At 44.9% G+C, this 19240-nt stretch overlaps 1 protein-coding gene across 1 annotated transcript; it reads left to right on the top strand.

The window, feature by feature from the left end:
• The first annotated feature begins 12979 nt into the window (after positions 1 to 12979).
• LOC105101486 (transmembrane 4 L6 family member 5) lies at positions 12980 to 18918 on the top strand. Its single transcript, XM_031467801.2, has 5 exons — positions 12980 to 13332; positions 17780 to 17860; positions 18203 to 18339; positions 18563 to 18746; positions 18824 to 18918. Exons 1-5 carry the CDS (start codon positions 13159 to 13161, stop codon positions 18836 to 18838), a joined length of 591 nt encoding a protein of 196 aa, XP_031323661.1. The 5' UTR covers positions 12980 to 13158; the 3' UTR covers positions 18839 to 18918.
• The last annotated feature ends 322 nt before the right edge of the window (positions 18919 to 19240 follow it).

Below are 19240 nucleotides of genomic sequence, written 5' to 3'. Positions count from 1 at the left end.
CGCACTTCAACAGGTTTTGGTTAAAGCCAGCTTACAACACGGGCTCCTCCCCTCTGCATGCCTCCTCAGTCCTCAATGCTGATCAGATAGCACAGCAATTACAAGCCCAAGAGTCTGCCAGACTTTAGTACAAGTCCTACCTTGACTGATGTCAGCTGTGTGGTTTTAGGCAAGTCACTTAATGTCTCTGAGCCACATACACTCCTCCAGCAAGTTTTTGTGAGTGTCTATCTTTACAACAGGGGCACTATGCCGTATCTGCTGTAAGGATTATATGAGATAATGTTTGAAAAGTCTCTGGCACCCATCATAAGTGTTAACCATAACTACTCAGTAATCTGGTGTCGTTTACATCCATTCCTCGAGTTTTGCCATGATACATTCTAACTGTCTGTTTACAATCATCTATGTTTGCAATTTGGATTTTCTTGGTGACCAAAGAATTATTTGGCACTGTTTTGGGTTTCTTTTTTAAAGGTTGGATTTTGTTACTTAAACATTTGTAAATTTCTGATTTATTGCATTATGGTGGGAGAAGGTGGCCGGTACAATTTCAGGTTTGGGGTACTTGGTATTTCCTTTGGAGCCTCGTATTTTATCAATCTTTCTAAATGTTTCATTGGCATTGAAAAGGGCGTGGTCTCCACTGATGAGCTACAAAGTTCAACAAACACCATCTGAATGTGAGCTCCAGCATGGAGACTTTATTTATCGCTGTGTTCCTGGTATCCAGCAAAGGACCTGGTGCACGTCATACAAGGCAGTAAATATTTGCTGAACGGTTGGCTAATGAATCAGTTAACCTTATTATCACTTAAATTCTCAATACCTTTGTACTTTTGTGTATTTTTTTCTTAGTTCATCTGCCAAAGTCTGGTGAGTTATGTTACAGTTTCTCCCTACTATTTTATTTCCTTGTCTATATATAGATATAGATAGATGGATAGTTTCCCAGTGTACTTCCAAGTATTCTGACTTTATATATTTCCTTTTCTTTTCTTTTCTTTTTTTAAAAAGTGTATTTCAAAGCAATCCCACTCCTGGGCATATATCTGGAGAAAAATAAAATTCAGAAAGACACATGCATCCCAATGTTCATAGCAGCACTATTTACAATAGCCAAGACATGGAAACAACCCAAATGTCCATCAACAGATGACTGGATAAAGAAGATGTGGTACATATATACAATGGAACACTACTCAGCCATAAAAAAGAACAGAATAGTGCCATTTGCAGCAATATGGATGGACCTGAAGACTGTTATTCTAAGTGAAGTGGGCCAGAAAGAGAAAGAAAAATGCCATATGACATCATTTATATGAAGAATCTAAAAAATAATAACAATAATAATAAGGACACAAATGAACTAATTATTATTTTGATTTCTTGAATATGTGTAAGCACATTTGACTGTCCTTTATGATTAGATTACCTCATTCTGTTGATTCTTATTTTGTAGTCGGCTTTATTCCTTTGATAACTATGTAAGTTTAAAAAGCTAGAGATCTAATCTGTTCTTAGAAACAATGATTAGTACATATATGAAAACTAAAAAAAAAGTGTAATATACTGTATATATGTATTTACATGCAATATAATGTGTATGTGCAGTCGAACTGTAATAATTCTACATAATAAAACTGAAAAAGTGTGCAAAAAAAAAAGTCCACAGGAATAGCTGGCGGCTCCAAGCACCAGCCGAGAAAGGGGATTTGAGGAAGCACCCATGTCCTTCAGGGAGCCTGTTTTTGGACATCCGATTTATGGGGTGCTTGGGAAAATGATGCAAGAATAAAAAGCAGTGAATTACTATATAGATATATATATATATTTCAATACAATATGATTTCATGCCTGAAGGTTTGTGGCTATTATATAATCATTGTAAATATACCATGTATCAATATAAAATGAACACTTAAAAAAATATTATCTAAAGATATGCTTTAATTTGATCATGCATTTATTATTTTGAATAAGCAAAACATAAACATAAAATTCAACAGGTGCCATAGTACCTTCATAAAAGTGAAAAGTAATTTCCCTTTCCCTTGGTCTCCCATTGCCTAGTTTCCCTCCCCTGAGGCAATTGCTGTTAATAGAATTTTGCTAATTAGCTTAATATGAAAATATTAATTTTTTTCATAGAGGAATTTAAAATATTTACATGAATTGCTTTGATCCACATATTTAGTATAATGAGTCATCTTATTTTATGCTTTCTGTTTCTTACGCTTCTTTGATGCTTTCTCTTCTGCTGTATGGATTAAATTTTCTTTGCTTTATCTTTCTGAAGCTTTAGAAGGCAGAGAGCCCATTATTTATTTCTCTAATTTTTCCTTAAATATTTTCAAAAATATTTCTTAACTTGTATTTCTTGACTTGGAGTCAAGAGTAAAATAACACGCTATGTCTTCCCAATTAAATCAAGAAGTTAAGTGGGGGGGCAGAAATAGCTCAGTGGTAGAGCATGTGCTTAGCATGCACGACGTCTCGGGTTCAATTCCCTAGTATCTTCATTAAAAAAAAAAGTTAAAAAAAACTTAGCATATCTCTTTCCTCTCCTCCTCAGATAATGTTGATAAAATTGAGGGTTATAGACATAGATCGCTACTACTGCTCCAGTCTTGCTCTGTGGTTGGAAGGGAGACTTACCCACCTGTTAAGGGTTCAGTTGTATCTCCCCAAAATTCATACGTTGAAGTCCGAACCCCCAGTATCTCAGGATGTGACTCTATTTGGAGACAAGGTCTTTTAAGAGGTAATTAAGTTAAAAAGAGGTCATTACAGTCGGCCCTAATCCAATATGACTGATGTCCTTATAGGAAGAGGAAATCGGGACACAGACAGGTAGGTAGGAGAGATCGCGTGAAGACACAGGGAGACACCAAAGAAAGAAGCTTCAGGAGAAACCAGTCCTGCCGATACCTTGACCTCAGATTTCCAGCCTCCAGAACTGGAGAAATAAAGTCTGTTGTTGAAGCCACACAGTCCATGGGGCTTTGTGATGGCGGCCCTAGCAAAATAACACATCACCCAAAATAAGGAAAACAGGGACCACGGGCAAGCCCCTCTCATAGCCCCACAGGGTGTCTCTAATGACCCTCAAGAGAGGGACCAATGGAGGGACAGACCATGATGTGCTCCCCACCGGCCTGCCCTCCGTGGGCATCTCTTCCTTGATGCTCAGCGGTCTCTGATGAGGATGTGGTGACTGACGCCTCTTAGAGGATATGGAACAGGAAGTGACCCTCCCCCGTTCAGGATTCTGCCTTGCTAGCCTCCTATGATAAGGAGTTAAGCGATCCTTACTGCAATATTCAGATAGCTTCCCCTGGAGATAACGAGGAGAGAGACACCAGGTGTGGAGCACCTGCTCCAGCAACCTTGTTCCTTGTCCTACACACAAAAGTGTGACTCACTGGCAGATAATGCATTCCCGGCACCCTGTCTCTTTTCACCATTCTCTCTGACCCCGGTTAATGTGTTGCCTTTTTCTCAGGAAACACCACCCCTTCCTGCCTATGGAAAGAATCTATTCCCCAAACATTCTGGGTCTTATAAATATCATAACCAAAAGCACTTTTTCCTGCTATCACAGCACAAACATAGAGTGGAGGGCAAGGGGGGGTGGGGTGGGCTCTGTCTCCAGGGCGCTCAGCGGAGAGGGAAGAGAGAAATGCAGAAGGGTTATACTTGCAGGGTGTATACTGAAAAATATGAATTCAAAATATTCTTCACCATCTGAGGAACAGTTCCCTTCTGAGGGCTCCCTCTGGTCCTCATTTGGACCTTACTTGTCAGGAGCTGACAACACTGGCCTTACTAAGCTGAGAGAGCATGCGTCCTTCCCCCCGACCCCAGCTTGTATTACAAACCATCCTCAGCCGCAGTTCATCAGGTCCTCTGAACAGCCTGGGTCTCCCTTCATACCTTTAACTTCCCCACTTAAGAAGACAAAATCACTATCCATTCAGTTACCCAAACCCCAAATTCAGAAACCATCTTTGATCTCTTTCTTTTTTCCCATTTCCCTCACATTCAAACCCCCAGGAATCCAGTTCTGTCTCTGTGTGTCCCTGATCCACACCTAAGTCATTCCTCACCTGGGCTACTGCAATAATCTCCTCACACTGGTCCCCCTGCTTCCACCCTCCCCTCCTGCAAGCCATTCTCTAGACACCACCAACATGGGCTTTTAAACAGTAAATGAAATGGGTAGGATATAGCTCAATTGGTAGAGTGTATGCTTAGCATGCACAAGGTCCTGGATTCAATCCTCAGTTCCTCTATCAAGTAAACAAATAAATAAACCTAATTATCTCCCTCAAAAAAAATTTTTTTAAGTAAATAAAGACACAAATGAACTTATTTACAAAACAGACTCACAGACATAGAAAATAAACTTAGGGTTACCAGGGGGGAAAGTGGGTAAGGAGAAATAAACTGGGAGTTTGGGATTTGCAGATACACACTACTATATATAAAATAGATAAACAACAAGGTCCTACTGTACAGCACAGGGAACTATATTCAATACCCTTTAATGGCCTATAATGAAAAAGAATATGAAAAGGAATATATATATGTATAAGTGAATCACTATACTGTACACCAGAAATTAACACAACATTGTAAACAAACTATACATCAGTTTTTTTTCCTGAAGTAAATAAAATCATGTCACCCCTTGCTTAAAACCCTCCAAAGCCTTTTAAGTTCCTCAGACGGCCCTGCATGATCTAGCCCCTGCCTACCTTTCTCATCTTGCCTGTCTCCTCCCCTTGGACCTCTCTTCCCTTCCTAATCACACTGGCCTCTTTTCGGTTCCTTAGTGCAACTCCTCTCCCCAGCGCTGCTCTGCCTCCAGCTCATCGTGTGCCTGCCTCCTCCTGTCCTTTGGGCTTCCTCCAGGATGCTCCCCTCTCTGAGCAGAGGCCACAGAGCTCCACGGTCAAGCGCATAGACCCTGGAGCCCAACCACCAGGGTTCCAATGCAGGCTCTTCCAGTTTCCTGATCTACAAGACGGGGATGAGGAAACCATTCGTAGGTTTGTTAGGAGAATCCCGGGAGTTAACATGTGTTAAGTCCTTAGAACCGAGCCTGGCGTACAGCCATTACTATTACGTTAGTTATTGTTACTTTCATATCCCGCAGGCCCACTGCTAACATCTGTAAGGACCAGGACAGCAGCACAAATGAAGGCATATAAACCCTAAGTTGAAGTACTTAAATGCACAAGGTGCGGAGTGGGATAAATTAGGAGTTTGGGATTTGCAGATACTAACTACTAGATATAAAATTGAAAAACAACAAGGTCTTACCGTTTAACACAGGGAAATCCATTCACTATCTTGTACATGTATAACTGAATCAATAAAAATAAATAAATGAATGAATGAATACATAAATAAATACTTAAATGTGTAAATCAAGGTATGCCCGAGGCCTGGCCCACATTCACACCCTCGGCCTGCTAGCCTCCTCACAATTCAGAGGCTAAAGGAGCCAGATTCTTCCCTGGACCAGGGCTCGGGCTTCCGAGCCTGTGGGTCGGCCCAGGATGGCGGGGGCAGGGTGAGCAGAAGCTGCTCTGGGCCCAGGCTCCTCTGTGGTTGACCAGATCCACCGGCGCACACACAGCTGCAGCCCCTTTGTCCCCAGGCCACTCCAGCCAGCACGATGCTCTCTTATAATCCCCATTAGCGCAGTCAGTTAACAAACTTTCCAAGACTTTCTCACAGGCCAAAAGGGATGGAAAGGGGCCTCGGGTTTCAGTCATTGTGATACGCAGGGCACCCCGCAGCCTGGCCACCATAGTGCGGTCCTTAGAACAGGAGCTTCAGTCACCTGGGAGCCTGTTAGACATGCAGATTCTCTGGTTCTCTCCCAGCCCTACTGAGTCAGAATCTGCATTTTAACAAAATCCCCCAGAGATCTGCACAAGGTTAAAGTTGGAGAAACACTGGACTAAGCAGAAAGCCAGGCAGGGACCCCTCCTGCCCAGGTCTCGGTGTGGTTCTCACTCCCTCACCGCAGATTCCAGAGTAGCTGCCGCCCACATCCCTTTCCATCACATCCTGCTGCTTGCTGTACAGAATTTAGCACAGTCTCTAATTTCTTGTTTATTGCCTGTCTCCCCAAAGTAGAATCTAAACTACAGGGAGGAACCTTATTGGGCAAGGTTAGTGCTTGATCTACTGGGCCCAGAACTGGGCCCATCCAGAGAGGATGCTCAGTACTGAATTTCGCTGAATCTAAGACACCTGCAATTGTAACACAAGCTATCATTTTGTGTACCGCCAAGAAAAGATGCTGCCTTGTAAATTATAACACTGCGTTTTCTTAGCACCTGAAATGCTTATTTTATAATTAAAAGGTCTTAAGGGCCCTTAAAAAAAATCATGCTAGTGCATGCATACAGGAAAAGAAAACTGTAAGTGAAATAGTGGTTAAAATATTCCCAGAGTTTCTTCAGAGTCTGACCCTTCTGATTCATTTTCTGCCTGAGTTACCGACGTCTGTGTTTTTCCGCACCACACTGTCCTCTGTGCCATCAAGGGCACTCGTGATGCAGCAGTTCTCAAGGGTGTTCCCCTACTGTCACCGAGATTGTTCTCCTGCAAGTCTGGTGCTTTCTTGTTTGACCACATGGTATCAACAGAATCAACACCTTCACCCACGTCCAATTCTTGATGCACTACTTTGTGACTTTCTAAATATATCATTAGCTTTTTGTCTCAATTTTAAAACCCACTGTAATCTTTTTGGCGACCTTTTAAAATTTGAGCCATAACTGACAGATAACATCGTATAGGTTTTAAATATACAAAATAATGATTTGATATACACATGTATATATTGCAAAATGATTGCCACTGTAAGTTGGGTTAACATCCATTGCTTCACATAGTAACAATTTTTTTTCTTGTGATGAGAGCTTTTAAGATCTACTCTCTCAGCTTGGACACTAAAAAAAGACTATTTTTTAGAGCAGTTTTAGGGTCACAGCAAAAGTGAGCAGAAAGTGCAGAGAGTTCCGTATACCCACTGCCTCCGACACGCTCAGTCTTCCCCACTAACAATATCCCCCACCAGAGTGGAACTTTTGTTACAGTCAATGAACCTACATTGACACATCACTGTCACCCGAAGTCCATAGTCCACACAGGGTTCAGTCTTGGTGGTGTACATTCTATGGGTTTTGACAAATGTATAATGACATGGATCCACCATCACAGTATCGTACAGAATAATTTCCCTGTCCTAAAAATCCTCTGTGCTCTGCCTATTCAACCCTCCCCCATTGCTGAACCCCTGGCAACCAATGATCTTTTTTCCCCCAAGTATAGTTGATTTACAATGTTGTGTTAGTTTCAGGGTGTACAGCATAGTGATTTAGATACGTGTGTGTGTGTGTGTGTGTGTGTGTGTGTATTCTTTTTCAGATTCTTTTCCAATATAGGTTATTACAAGATATTGAATAAGGTTTCCTGTGCTATACAGTAGGTCTTTGTTGTTTATCTATTTTATATATAGTAGTGTGTATCTGTTAATTCCAAACTCCTAAATTATCCCTCCCCCAATCCCTTCCACTCTGGTAAACATAAGTTTGTTTTCTATGTCTGTGAATCTGTTTCTGTTTTGTAAATAAGTTCATTTGTATCATTTTTTTAGATTCCACATATAAGTGATATCATATATTCATCTTTCTCTGTCTGAGTTACTTCACTTAGTACAATAATCTCTAGGTCCATCCATGTTGCTGCAAATGGCATTATTTCATTCTTTTTTGTGGCTGAGTAATATTCCATTATATATGTATATTACATCTTTTTTTTTTTTTAGTAAAGGTAGGTTTATTTGGAGAGATACTTACTGCATAGAGTGTAGGCTGTTTCATCTTTATCCATTCATCTATTGATGGACATTTAGGTTGCTTCCATGTAGCCACTGACCTTTTTATTGCCTCTAGAGTTTTGCCTTTTCTAGAATGTCTTATAGTTGGAATCACATAACTTATAACATTTTCAGATTGGTGCATTTAAGTTTCCTCTATGTCTTTCATGACTTAAGAGCTCATTTCTTTTAGGGCTGAACATATTCTATAGCCTGGATGTACCACAGTTTATTTATCCATTCATCTATTGAAGGACATCTTGGTTGCTTCCAAGTTTTGGCAATCAGGAATAAAGCTGCTATGAATATCTGTATGCAGGTTTCTATGTGGAAATAAGTTTTCAACTCATTTGTGTAAATACCTAGAAGCAAGATTCCTAGGTCATATGGTAAGAGTATGTTTAGTTTTATAAGAAACTGCCAAATTTCTTCCAAAGAGGCTGTACCACTTTGCACTTCCACCAGCAATAAATGAGAATTCCTGTTGCTCCACATCGTCATCAGCATTTGATATTGTCAGTGTTTTGAATTTTGGCCATTCTAATAGGTTTGTAGTGGTATCATATTGTAGGGCAATGACATATGATGTTGAGCATCTTCTCATATACTTATTTGTCATTTATATACCTTCTTTGATGAGGTGTCTATTCGGGTCTTTTATGTAATTTTTACATCAGGTGGTTCTTTTTTTTTTTTTTTTTTTTTTTTACTGTTGAGTTTTCAGAGTTCTTTGTATGTTTTGGATAACAATCCTTTACCAGATATGTCTCTCACAAATACTTTCCCCCCATTTTTGACTGCCTGAACCAGTAAATGCCCTTTTTGTTTCAGAAGAGTTGGTTTTCTGTGACCTGATATATCTCTTTACAATGGACTCTGGTCATGGCAGGCAATAAATAATTGACATCTTGTTGGAAGGGTACAGCTCAGTGGTAGAGTGCGTGCTTAGCATGCATGAGGTCCTGGGTTCAATCCCCAATACTTCCATTTGAAAAAAAATTTTTAAGTAAATAACTAAACCTAATTGCCTCGCTCCTCAAAAAAAATTGACATCTTTACTACTGTTAATATATTTCTTAGAATTTACATTATATGTTTTCTCTTTAAAAGGATTTTTTAAAACATTCAGTTTCAGAACTGGGTTTCTAAGAATTATTTAGTTATGCCAAGATTTCCCTATTTTGGAGTATTTATTTCATGTCCTCTCTTACTGAGAAAAAGAAGAAGAAGGGTGGGGGGGGCAGGAGGAGGAGGAGGAAGGAGGAAGAGACATAGTGGTATTTCAAAACCCAAACATTCTCAGAAATGCAGTTCTGTTGCTTTTGACACACAGAACGTAATTTGAATATATATACAGTAATTGAGTCATGGCTTTTTTTCACTGTCATAACTAAAGACATTGCGCCGTTGTCTTCTGGATGTTTAGTGCTACAGAGAAGCCTCAAGTCAGACAGACTTCTGTTCCTTTTTAGGAAGCCTTTTAACTTTGTTGAGATGTTTCCTTTAAGTCACACGTTTTGTCAGGATGGATCTAGGTTCAGCTCACTTTTCATACTTCACCTGGGATACAGGATGCCCTCCAGGCTGCTAACTCAAGTGAATGTATGCCCAGGGAAGCCTTCTCCCAGCACAGATCTGTTATCTGTGGGGACGCTTCCACCAGCCCTGTTCTGGTCTTTGGGAGCAGCTGGATTCCTTCCCTTTCCTCTCTGTTCTCCCTGTCACCTTCCCTTCTGCTGCTTTCATTTCTGGTCCTTTTTTTTTTTTTTTTTTTCCTAGTCTTTTGGTCCTTTTCCTGTGAATTTTGCTCAAGTCTGTCCTCTGTATCCCTCACCCACTTGGTCTCACTTTGAGTTCTCTTCTTCGGTGCTGCCAACGTGAGCTTCAGCACTCTGTGCATTTTGAGTTTCCAAGAAATTCTCCTTCTTCTCCTTCAAAAAGACGCTGGTGCCTTCTCATCTCAGCTTTTTCTTCCTTAATGTCCTCTGCTCTTCCTTCCAGGAGAGTATAGTGAAACCCTTCCTGAAAATTCCACCTGAATCCTACAGTAAATATTTCTCAAGAGTTCTCTTTCTTTCAGTCCTCAGGACGATGTGCCTCTTAACTTGTTTTGGGGAAAATTTTCAGAATCCCCCTGGTGTCATTAACACTACTAACATTATTTCATGTACACAGAAGTGTAGAAAATATAATATAAATGAATATCTGTGGGCCATCCCCACACACAACTTTTCTTTTCTCTCTTTAATTAGCTTGAAAAGTAGTACCACCTCTCAGACTCAGGATCGCTGAACGTGAGAAGAATATGCACTTTGCTCTTGGCCCTACTCCGGGTCCATCGGGACAATGGCTGGATCCCCTCCTCAGGCCCACAGTGGGAAGGTTGCTACGCGGGCATCACAGCTGCTCAGGTAACTCAACATCACTTCTGGTGACTCTGCAGAACCTCTCCTCATCGCCTTACCTGGACCCAGGCTCTCCACCTCTACTCCCCAGTCCATGTGCTTCCTTCTCCTGTGCTGTTTTTGAATAACTGTATTCTACACAATTCTCTTCTCATGGCTTCTGCTTATTTACTGTTTCAGTTGCCTCACGGTTTTTTTTCAAGCACTGCTTTCATACTTCCCTCAGTTCTAATGACTCTCTCAGGTGGTCTGTAGTCACCTTTCCTAAGAATGATGATCCAATATGTTGATCAGTCATCATTCAGTGAGGGTTCCTCTGTTGGGTGAGTTTTCACCTCAAGCTACCTCACAGGTTTCCGGTTTCATGTCTGCTTTTGCTCAGCTAATCATTCTTGGATCAATCAGCTGTGGCCGGGATAATGAGGTCTGTGTCAGTCAGCTACTGCTGTGGAACAAAAAATCCCACAAAGTCTTACTGACTTACAAAGACAAGCATTTACTTCACCCAAACGTATATGGATTTGTTGAAAGTCACTTGATGTGGGCTGGGATCTGATCAGGGGCTTTTCCTTGTACCTTATGCCTTCCTTTTACCATTGGGCTAACTTGGGCATGTTTCTCCATAGCAACGATGGGGCACAAGATGTCAAGTAGCAACACACAAAGCCTCTTGAGACTGAGGCCCAGAACAGGAATATTGCCAATTCTGCCCACCTTCCACTGTGCCCATAGGGTGGGAGGTAGAATATACCTCTAGTGGGAGAGGCTACAAAATGATATAGCAAAGGGCAGGAGGGATTTATGAATTGGAGCAAATAGTTCAATCTTTATCACAGGATCAGATGGTCAGGTAGGATCAGATGGTCAGGTAGCCATAAGCCATAAAGCTAAGCATCATAAACCGTCTGTACAGAACCCCTCAAAGAAGGCTTCTGGGATGACAGGCAGTCTGAGGTTTCTCAGAAAGAAGCAAGGTGACAAGTTAAAGAATATTTTTGCGACACTTACAAGCAACCACTACCAGGATTTAAACCATGCCATCTAAAACACAGAAGGGATAGGAAGGGATAAATTGGGAGTTCAAGATTTGCACATACTAACTACTATATATAAAATAGATACACAAGAAGTGTCTTCTGTATAGCACAGGGAACTGTATTCAATGTCTTGTAGTAATCTGTAATGAAAAAGAGTATGAAAATGAATACATGTCTATGTATGACTGAGGCATGATGCTGTACACCAGAAACTGATACAACATTATAAACTGACTGTACTCCAATAAAAAAAATAAAATAAATAAAACACAGGAGGATGTAAAAACTTTCATAAAAAGAGAGAGAAAATTTAATGGAAAGAGACATCAGAAACAACATGGAAGAAAATATAAAACACTAAACGATACAACAAGGGCAAAACCAAACATCGGTTACCACAGTAACTGTCTATGTGTCAGGATCAGGGAGATGCCAAGCATTTCCTTTTTTCAGATATCCTCTGATTCAAGGAATAACTTCCTCGTACATTTTTCTGTCCGGCTCCTCTGTCTTATCAACAGGAGGAGTCCCTCCCAGATTTTGGCACTCAATTTGAGCTGTAAGCACTCACCGTTTTCCATGTCTCTGTAGCCGTTTGAGAGGGCTGCTGGGACAAGCTACCTCAGAGGCCACTAGCTGGACATCACTTCCTGCGTGATACCCTCATCACGTGCTCTCTGAAGCCCCCCAGAACTTCCTGCCACCCTCATCTCTCCAAGGGCACCACTATCCTACATCCTACTTGGGCCTTCCCTCTCTTTTTTGCTCCCAAACCCCATATATGAGTCCCATGCATGCAACTGTGAATCCCTATACTCTCCAGCACGAGGCCCTGTCCACAGCAAGGGCTTAATGACCTCATCTCTGTATCAGAAAAGACTTTTTATATTGCAGTTGACGGAAACACAAAGTGAGTCCCATCATCAAAACTTTCCAAGGAACAATCAGGCTTCAGGCACAGCTGGATCTACAAGTTCGATGACGTCATCAAGACTTAGTCCCTCTCCCAAGTTTCGATCGTTCTTTCCTCTGGATGGACTTCACTCTCCAGCAGGCAGGCGACACTATGCCACCAGCAACGGCAGCACCACGACAAAACACAGGACTTCAACCTCACATTGCCAACAACAAAAACCAGAAATTGGTTCTCACGGGATTGGCTTGGATCACGTGGCCATCACTGAATCAAATATGGAAGCCAGGGAGATGGATGCTTTAATCAATCAGACCTCAGTCGAGAGCCTGCCTGAGAGACAGAGGGTGGCCTCAAAAGGAGGAGGGTGCAATAAGACCAAGGAGAAACGGAAGGACGACAAACATCCACCACTATTTTTTTAGTCATTTTCCAGGAGGAACCTTCCCTATGGGATTAACAGAGATGATGAGGCCACAGTACATCTGCTTAGGGCATCCTTGTTTACAAAATGCTTCTCTCCATGTCCCATTTAATCCTCACCACCGACCGAGAGCCAAGGGGCATCAGATGAGGCAACGGAGTCTGAGAGACTTGGCTAAGTCTCAGAGCAGGTAAGGAGCAGACAGAGGGCCTGTGGAGAGGCGTGTGTGCAGAAAAAGAGGAAGAACACACTAACACCAGGCAACTTCCTCTGGGTGTCTCGCTCCCCCACCTCCTCCCCTTTGCCTGTGTCTTTGCAGCAGCCCCGGGTTGCCTGGTGCCTCTGTCCCTTATCATCAGCTCCTGCCAGCTGCGCGCACCTCCTCCCCGACCTTTGCTCGAGGCTTGTTTTCCTCTGGGTCCTGGGGAGCTCGGGCTCACTTTCACTCACGGCCTGTCCTGACCAGACGCTCCGCCATGTGCACGGGGAAGTGTGCCCGCTTTGTGGGGCTCTCCCTCGTCTCCCTCTCCCTGATCTGCATCACGGCCAACGCTCTCCTGCTGGTGCCCAACGGGAGGACCACCTGGACCAAGGATCACATCAGCTTGCAAGTCTGGCTCATGGCCGGCTTCATCGGCGGGGGCCTGATGGTGAGAGGGCTGGCCTGAGAGCACAGGCCAGGGGCCTGGGTGCCGTTCTCCAGGGTTCTGAACAGGAGGGAGAGGGAGAGAGGGAAAAGGATAGCTGCCAGATGGCAGTGGCTTGCTGGGGACCTGGAGCCTGTCCAGTCTGCCCCCAAACACTGAGCGCTCTGTAAGGGAGGTTCTGGAGGAGCCCCGGGGTCCTGAGCTGAATGTCTGAGGGGAAGGAGCCTCGCTGCTCTAAACAGTTACCTCCAGGGTACGGAGTATGTCCTACCTGCACCCACCCCACCCCAAGCCCCGTCCCCCATCCCCACTGCCTGGCAGATGCTGGGAACACTGGCTACCAGCGTTGAGGCAGAAGGAGCAGCTGATTGTGTGGGAGGTTGTCGGGGCAAGATAATGATGGGCTTGGCGGCGGAGGGCAGGTGCATGACAGTATCTGGAGCCAGGGAGCGATGTCACAGATCAGCTTGGTGTCACCTCCCCCGCCCCCATGTCCATTCGCTCTCAGCACACGTTCCCGATGCCCACTCTGCACTGGGCGCCATGGATAAACTCAGAACCTGGGTCCAGATGGTGGAGAAGGGTGGGTCCTGGCGGCTTCCTGGAGACTAGAATCTGTCAGCAGGAGTGGGGGACGGGGACACCCAGATTTCCTGGACTTCCTAACCCCCATTCGCCACCCCCTCCCCATTTAGGGGAACTTTTTGGAAGGTCCAGAGAATTTAATATCTTCATGGCATGAAGACAAAAAATCAACCCAGTACAGTTCCCCACTCCTCAGGATGGCTGGCTGATGAACTTCTCCGGGGGATGTCTCACCTGCGTCTCTTTTGCTGGCCACACCTTCCTTAGCTAAATGGGGAGACCTCTTCTCCGTCACTCAGCAGTCCCCTCTCACCCGTCCGTCCGTCCGTCCGGCTGTCCGGGTCTTCTCTCCCACTCCCCCTCCCGCACGGCGTTATGGCCGTTGGACTCCACTCCATGGCTCTGACTTCAACTGTCTCTGAGACGTCACACTCCTCCCAGGCTGACACACTCACGCTCCGTCACATCACACCCCTTCTCCAGCCTCAGTCTAAAGCGCCACAATCTTATCAGCCTGCCTCTGGGGAGATTCCCAACGATGCCCTCTCCACTTGCTCACTCCCAGCAACCCTCTTGCTGCCACCCTTGAGAATGCTGTGTCAAATGTAGTCACATGGTCTGTGCTACCCCACAGGGACACAGGCGAGGTCCCCGCTCTCCCTGAAGCCGGTGAGCCCACTAGGGAAACACACAGCAGGAAGCGAGACCGTAAGCCCTGCTTGTTGTGTTGGCTGCTGCGCGCCTAGGCTAGTGCCTTAACCTGCGCTCTGTTAACACTGTGCAAAGACACGAGCAAGGGCCCATCTAGAAGACAAAGCAGGATGTGCTCATAAAGAACTTTGAGGGCAAGGTGGGGGGCCACTTTTTATAGCATTTTCAAGAAAGGCCTAGATGACATGATGTCTGAACTGAGATCCAAATGACAAAAAGCAGGACTCGGCGTAGCAGACAGGGGGACTGGTGCAAAAGCCTGAGGCAGAAACAGGCTCTCGCAGCGACAACCAGACAGGCGGCCAGGGCAGCTGAGGTCTAATGAGACGAGATCTCAGGTGGGCAGAGGCCACAGCACCCCTGAAAGGCACAGTGAGGAACTGGAATTTTATTATAAGTACCCAGAAAACTACTGATGGACTTTTTACCTTTTTTTTTTTTTTTTGAACTTCTTAAACTGTGGGGGGAACTTTTTATTTACGTCATACAGACAAATGCCTAGCTCCTTCATGTACTGCTCAGCCAATTTTTACAAAGGGAACACACCCATGTACTTGGCACTCAGATCAAGACAGGGGTCATTACCAGAATCCCAGACATGCCTCCCACCAGGCCTGAACGCCCCACCAACAACGACTTCACTATCCTGACGTCTACATCGTTGATTAGTTTCACCTGTAAAGCACTTTATATAAACGGAAGCGTGCAGCATGGACACTTCTGTGTCTGGCTTCTTGAGCTCAATATTATGTTCGTAAGATTCATCCACATTATTACATATAGTCGTGGTTTATGATTTCTTATGCGTTCCATTGTGTGAATAGATCACAATTTACTTTAACATTCTACTGTTGAGGGACACTTGGAGAGATCCCAGTGTGGGTTTATTACAAATAATGCTCTCGAAACATTCCTGTAAATGTCTCTAGGTGAAGGCACAATTGCATTTCTGTTGAATATATACCTAGGAGGAAAACTGTTGATTCTGAAGGTATGCAAATGTTCAGCGCTCAGAGACATCGCCAAACAGTTGTCTGAAGTGCTTATATTAATTGCATTCCCATCAGCCAAGTCTGAGTTCTAGTTAGTCCCTTTTCTATTGGACTTAAGAAGATCTCTCTGGCTACTGGGTGGAGAATGGACAGCAGGAGGTCAGCAGTGGACCCAGAATGAGGTCACTGCAGTTGCCCAGGGGAGATGTTAGTGGCTTTGGACTAGGCCAACAGCCATGGAGATGGAGAAAAGTAAACAGATTTGAGCTATAAACTCAGTGTTTCTGTTACGGAAATGACAGGCCAGCAAGAAACAAGCACCACTCAGAGTTGGAGTACTCAGACTTATTATGCCGGCAGGCTTAGAGGGGCTTGTACTCAGAAGCTCTCAGCACCTCCAAGATGTGTGCGTGAGGTTTTATAGGGTTAATTACAAGCTTTGGGTATTCGGCCAATAGGCGTGGAACAGCTTTAGCAGCATCATTATCACAAAAGTAGAGGCAGGGAGGAAGCAAACCAACATTTCAAGGCCAGATATGTCTCTTTGAGAATCCAGCTGGCTAGCAAAAAAAAAAAAAAAAAAAAAAAAAAAAAACATGAACAGGGAAGCAGCAAACCGCCACCAATAACTTAGATTTAGGAGTTCGCCCAGCAGAACTTAGATCAGTAATCCGACACTTGTTGCACTTGGATTTGTGAGTTAGCTTATTAGCCCAGCCCGGCTTTTCCTTCACATTTCCTCTTGCGTTTTCAATGATCCTTCTCTTTTCGATCAGAGGAGATCACAGAAAGCGAGACAGAAATGCAAACAAGAGGAGACAAACCCTTTGACTAGAGAAGTAAACATCTCCAATGGGGAGGTCATTCAAAATTGGTGAATCCAAAAGGTAAATCCAAATACCAGAGATTTCTGGATCCAGGAACTTCTAAGTAAGTGCCAGAGAGGCTCAGCAAGGAGGCCAGCACTGACCCTAGATCTGCCGTCAGACGTGTGAGAGCAGGGAGCATCTGGTGGAAAATTCATTCAGTTCTGCAGGTGTTTCTGTAATGCTGCTGTGGACGCTATTATGGAATTAAACTCACTCAGCTCAGACTCAGACAAGGCACCCAAGGAAGCAAAGATCCAAACAGCTGTGGAATTTCAGAGAACTTGGCCTGGGATAACAAAGATAAGGCTGGAGCCGAAGTCAGGAGCCTTGAATTCCTGCCTCAAATTCAGTCTTGATGGGTTCCTCTTTGAGGAGACCCTAAGGGATTGGATTTGGGAAAAGATCAGTTGAAAACTAAGTTTAATCTGATGGTAGTAATGTAGGATGGAGTGGCAGGGGAGCACAGGGCAAGAGCTACAGGAACCTAGTATGGAGGTTGAGCACATCATTCTCATGGGAGGCGATTAGGGATTGACGGTGGGGAAGAAGAAAGGACTGACAGATTCAAGACCCACTGAAGGAAAGGAATGTCTTTCAGGCAGGTTTGAATTTGGAGGCATCGACTTATGAGGGAACTTCTGTTACAGGGAACAGCTGATGTCCTAAGAGGGGCGGGGCTATAGGAGAAAGAAAGACAAAGAGGATCAGGGCTGTACCTTGGGGATTCCTACACTTCCCAGCAGTCTTCACTATCATGTTCCTCCACCCTCCCGCATAACCCCAACTCACCAGACACTCCAACACCACTATTCCTACCTGCTGTTGAGGGACTTTATAGTTACTGAGCATTTACCCTTAGCCCATCTTGACATCGTCAACCTGTTATTCCGTTAAGATCTTGAGAACAGCCCTGGGAGGTAGGTCTTGCAGACCCATTTTACAGAGGACAAAACTGAGACCCCCAGAGGTGAATCAATTCATGGAGTATGCAGTGAGCACAAGGTTGGCATTAAACTCAGGCCTCCTGACTCCCGTTCCGTTGGCACCTACTGAAGGTTTATAGGGGCTATAATGATATTGGGCCCTACCCTCCTAGAGGCTACAATCTGGACAGATATAAATAAGCACAGAAATAAAGAAAAATTAAAGCAGAGCTCGACAGTGCCCCAGAGATACGGCCTTCCTGCAGTCCAAAGGGCTGAGGCCATCACAGGCAGCTTCCTGGAGGCGGTAAGAACGGATACAAGTTGGGGACGTGGGGGGCTCGCTATCACATTGACTCTTCTCTCATAGATACTGTGTCCGGGAATTGCTGCCGTCCGCGCAGGGGGCAAAGGCTGTTGTGGTGCAGGCTGCTGTGGAAATCGCTGCAGGGTAAGATCCAGGTTCAGACTATCTATACGTAAAGCCACGGCCCGTCTACAGAATTCCTAGCTTCCCGAGTTCCTCTGCAGACTCCTAGGCTCTACCTCACTCCTCCCTCGCACCTGCAAATCTTAGGCTTCAGCGGGCCTGCCCAGAGGGGACTACAATCCCCATGAACCTCCGCGGCCGCTGGCTCCTAGGGTGAGCACAACTCCAAGCCCCGGGGTTTGACGAGAAATGTATTTTTATCGTGACTGGAGACGAGCGCGGTTATAAGAGGGACGGAGCCAGGTGCGGTCTAGACACGAGTGGAGAGGGGGCTACTCACTCCTCCTCGTATTCTGCACCCAGATGCTGCGCTCGATCTTTTGCTCCGCGTTCGGGTTGCTTGGTGGCATCTACTGCCTCTCGGTATCAGGAACTGCGCTCCGAATTGGACCCAAATGCTTAATGAATGACACCTGGGATTACCACTTCAAAGAGACCTTGTAAGGCTTGGCCTGTATTCGAGCCCCGTCCCTCCCATTCTCTACCTCTGCCTACTTGCCTTTCCCACGTGGGCCTGGAAACCTAGGCAGGACTCGGCTTCGAGAGAGCTTCCTCCACGTGGGCCAAAACAGCCCTTTCCCTATCTGCCTCAGCGCGTGCGCGGGGCGGGGGGCGGGGGCACTCCGCGTGACCTCCTCTCACGTGGCCCCGCCCCGCCCGCAGGGGCTCTTATCTGTACAACCGCACGCAGTGGAGCTTGTGCGTGCAGCCGCCTGGTATTGTCTACTGGAACGTGACTCTCTTCTCGCTGCTGGTGGCCGCCTCGTGCCTGGAGATCTTGCTGTGTGGGCTGCAGCTGGTGAACGCGACCATTGGTGTCTTCTGTGGCGATTGCAGGAAGAAAGAGGTGGGACGGCGTGGGATGGAGCTGTCTAGGAAACCTGTTTGCTCCCTAGCTGCGTCCTCACTTTCTGTTTTCCGCAGGGCGCCCCCCACTGAGGCTCCACCGACCTGGTCCGTCGCTCCTGGACGCCCGCCTGGCCCTCCCCCGTCCCTGGAATAAACTATTTAGAGCCCTCCTCCCGGTCTCAGACTGTGCTCTATACAAGGAATGCTGGAAGGCCTCCAGATACATCGGGGCTTGGAGCTCTCTTGTTTGGGACCCTTACACCCCGCTTGTTATTTTCTTAATAAATAGTTACTGAGCTATTGGTGCGCTGGAAATACAGTGTAAACAAGACAAGCAAGTTCTGAGCTCTTAAAAGAATTTAACATTCCAGGTGTGGAAGATGGGCAATTTTTAAAAGAAGCAATAGAGTATTTCAGTTGGTGATAAGCACTTTTTAAATGATGAGTGCACTTTTTTTAAAATAAGATAAAGTCCGAGAATGTGAAATTGAA

Source organism: Camelus dromedarius, chromosome 16, assembly GCF_036321535.1.
Source record: "Camelus dromedarius isolate mCamDro1 chromosome 16, mCamDro1.pat, whole genome shotgun sequence".
NCBI classification, from domain to species: domain Eukaryota; kingdom Metazoa; phylum Chordata; class Mammalia; order Artiodactyla; family Camelidae; genus Camelus; species Camelus dromedarius.
This window is presented reverse-complemented; position numbering and strand designations above follow the sequence as displayed.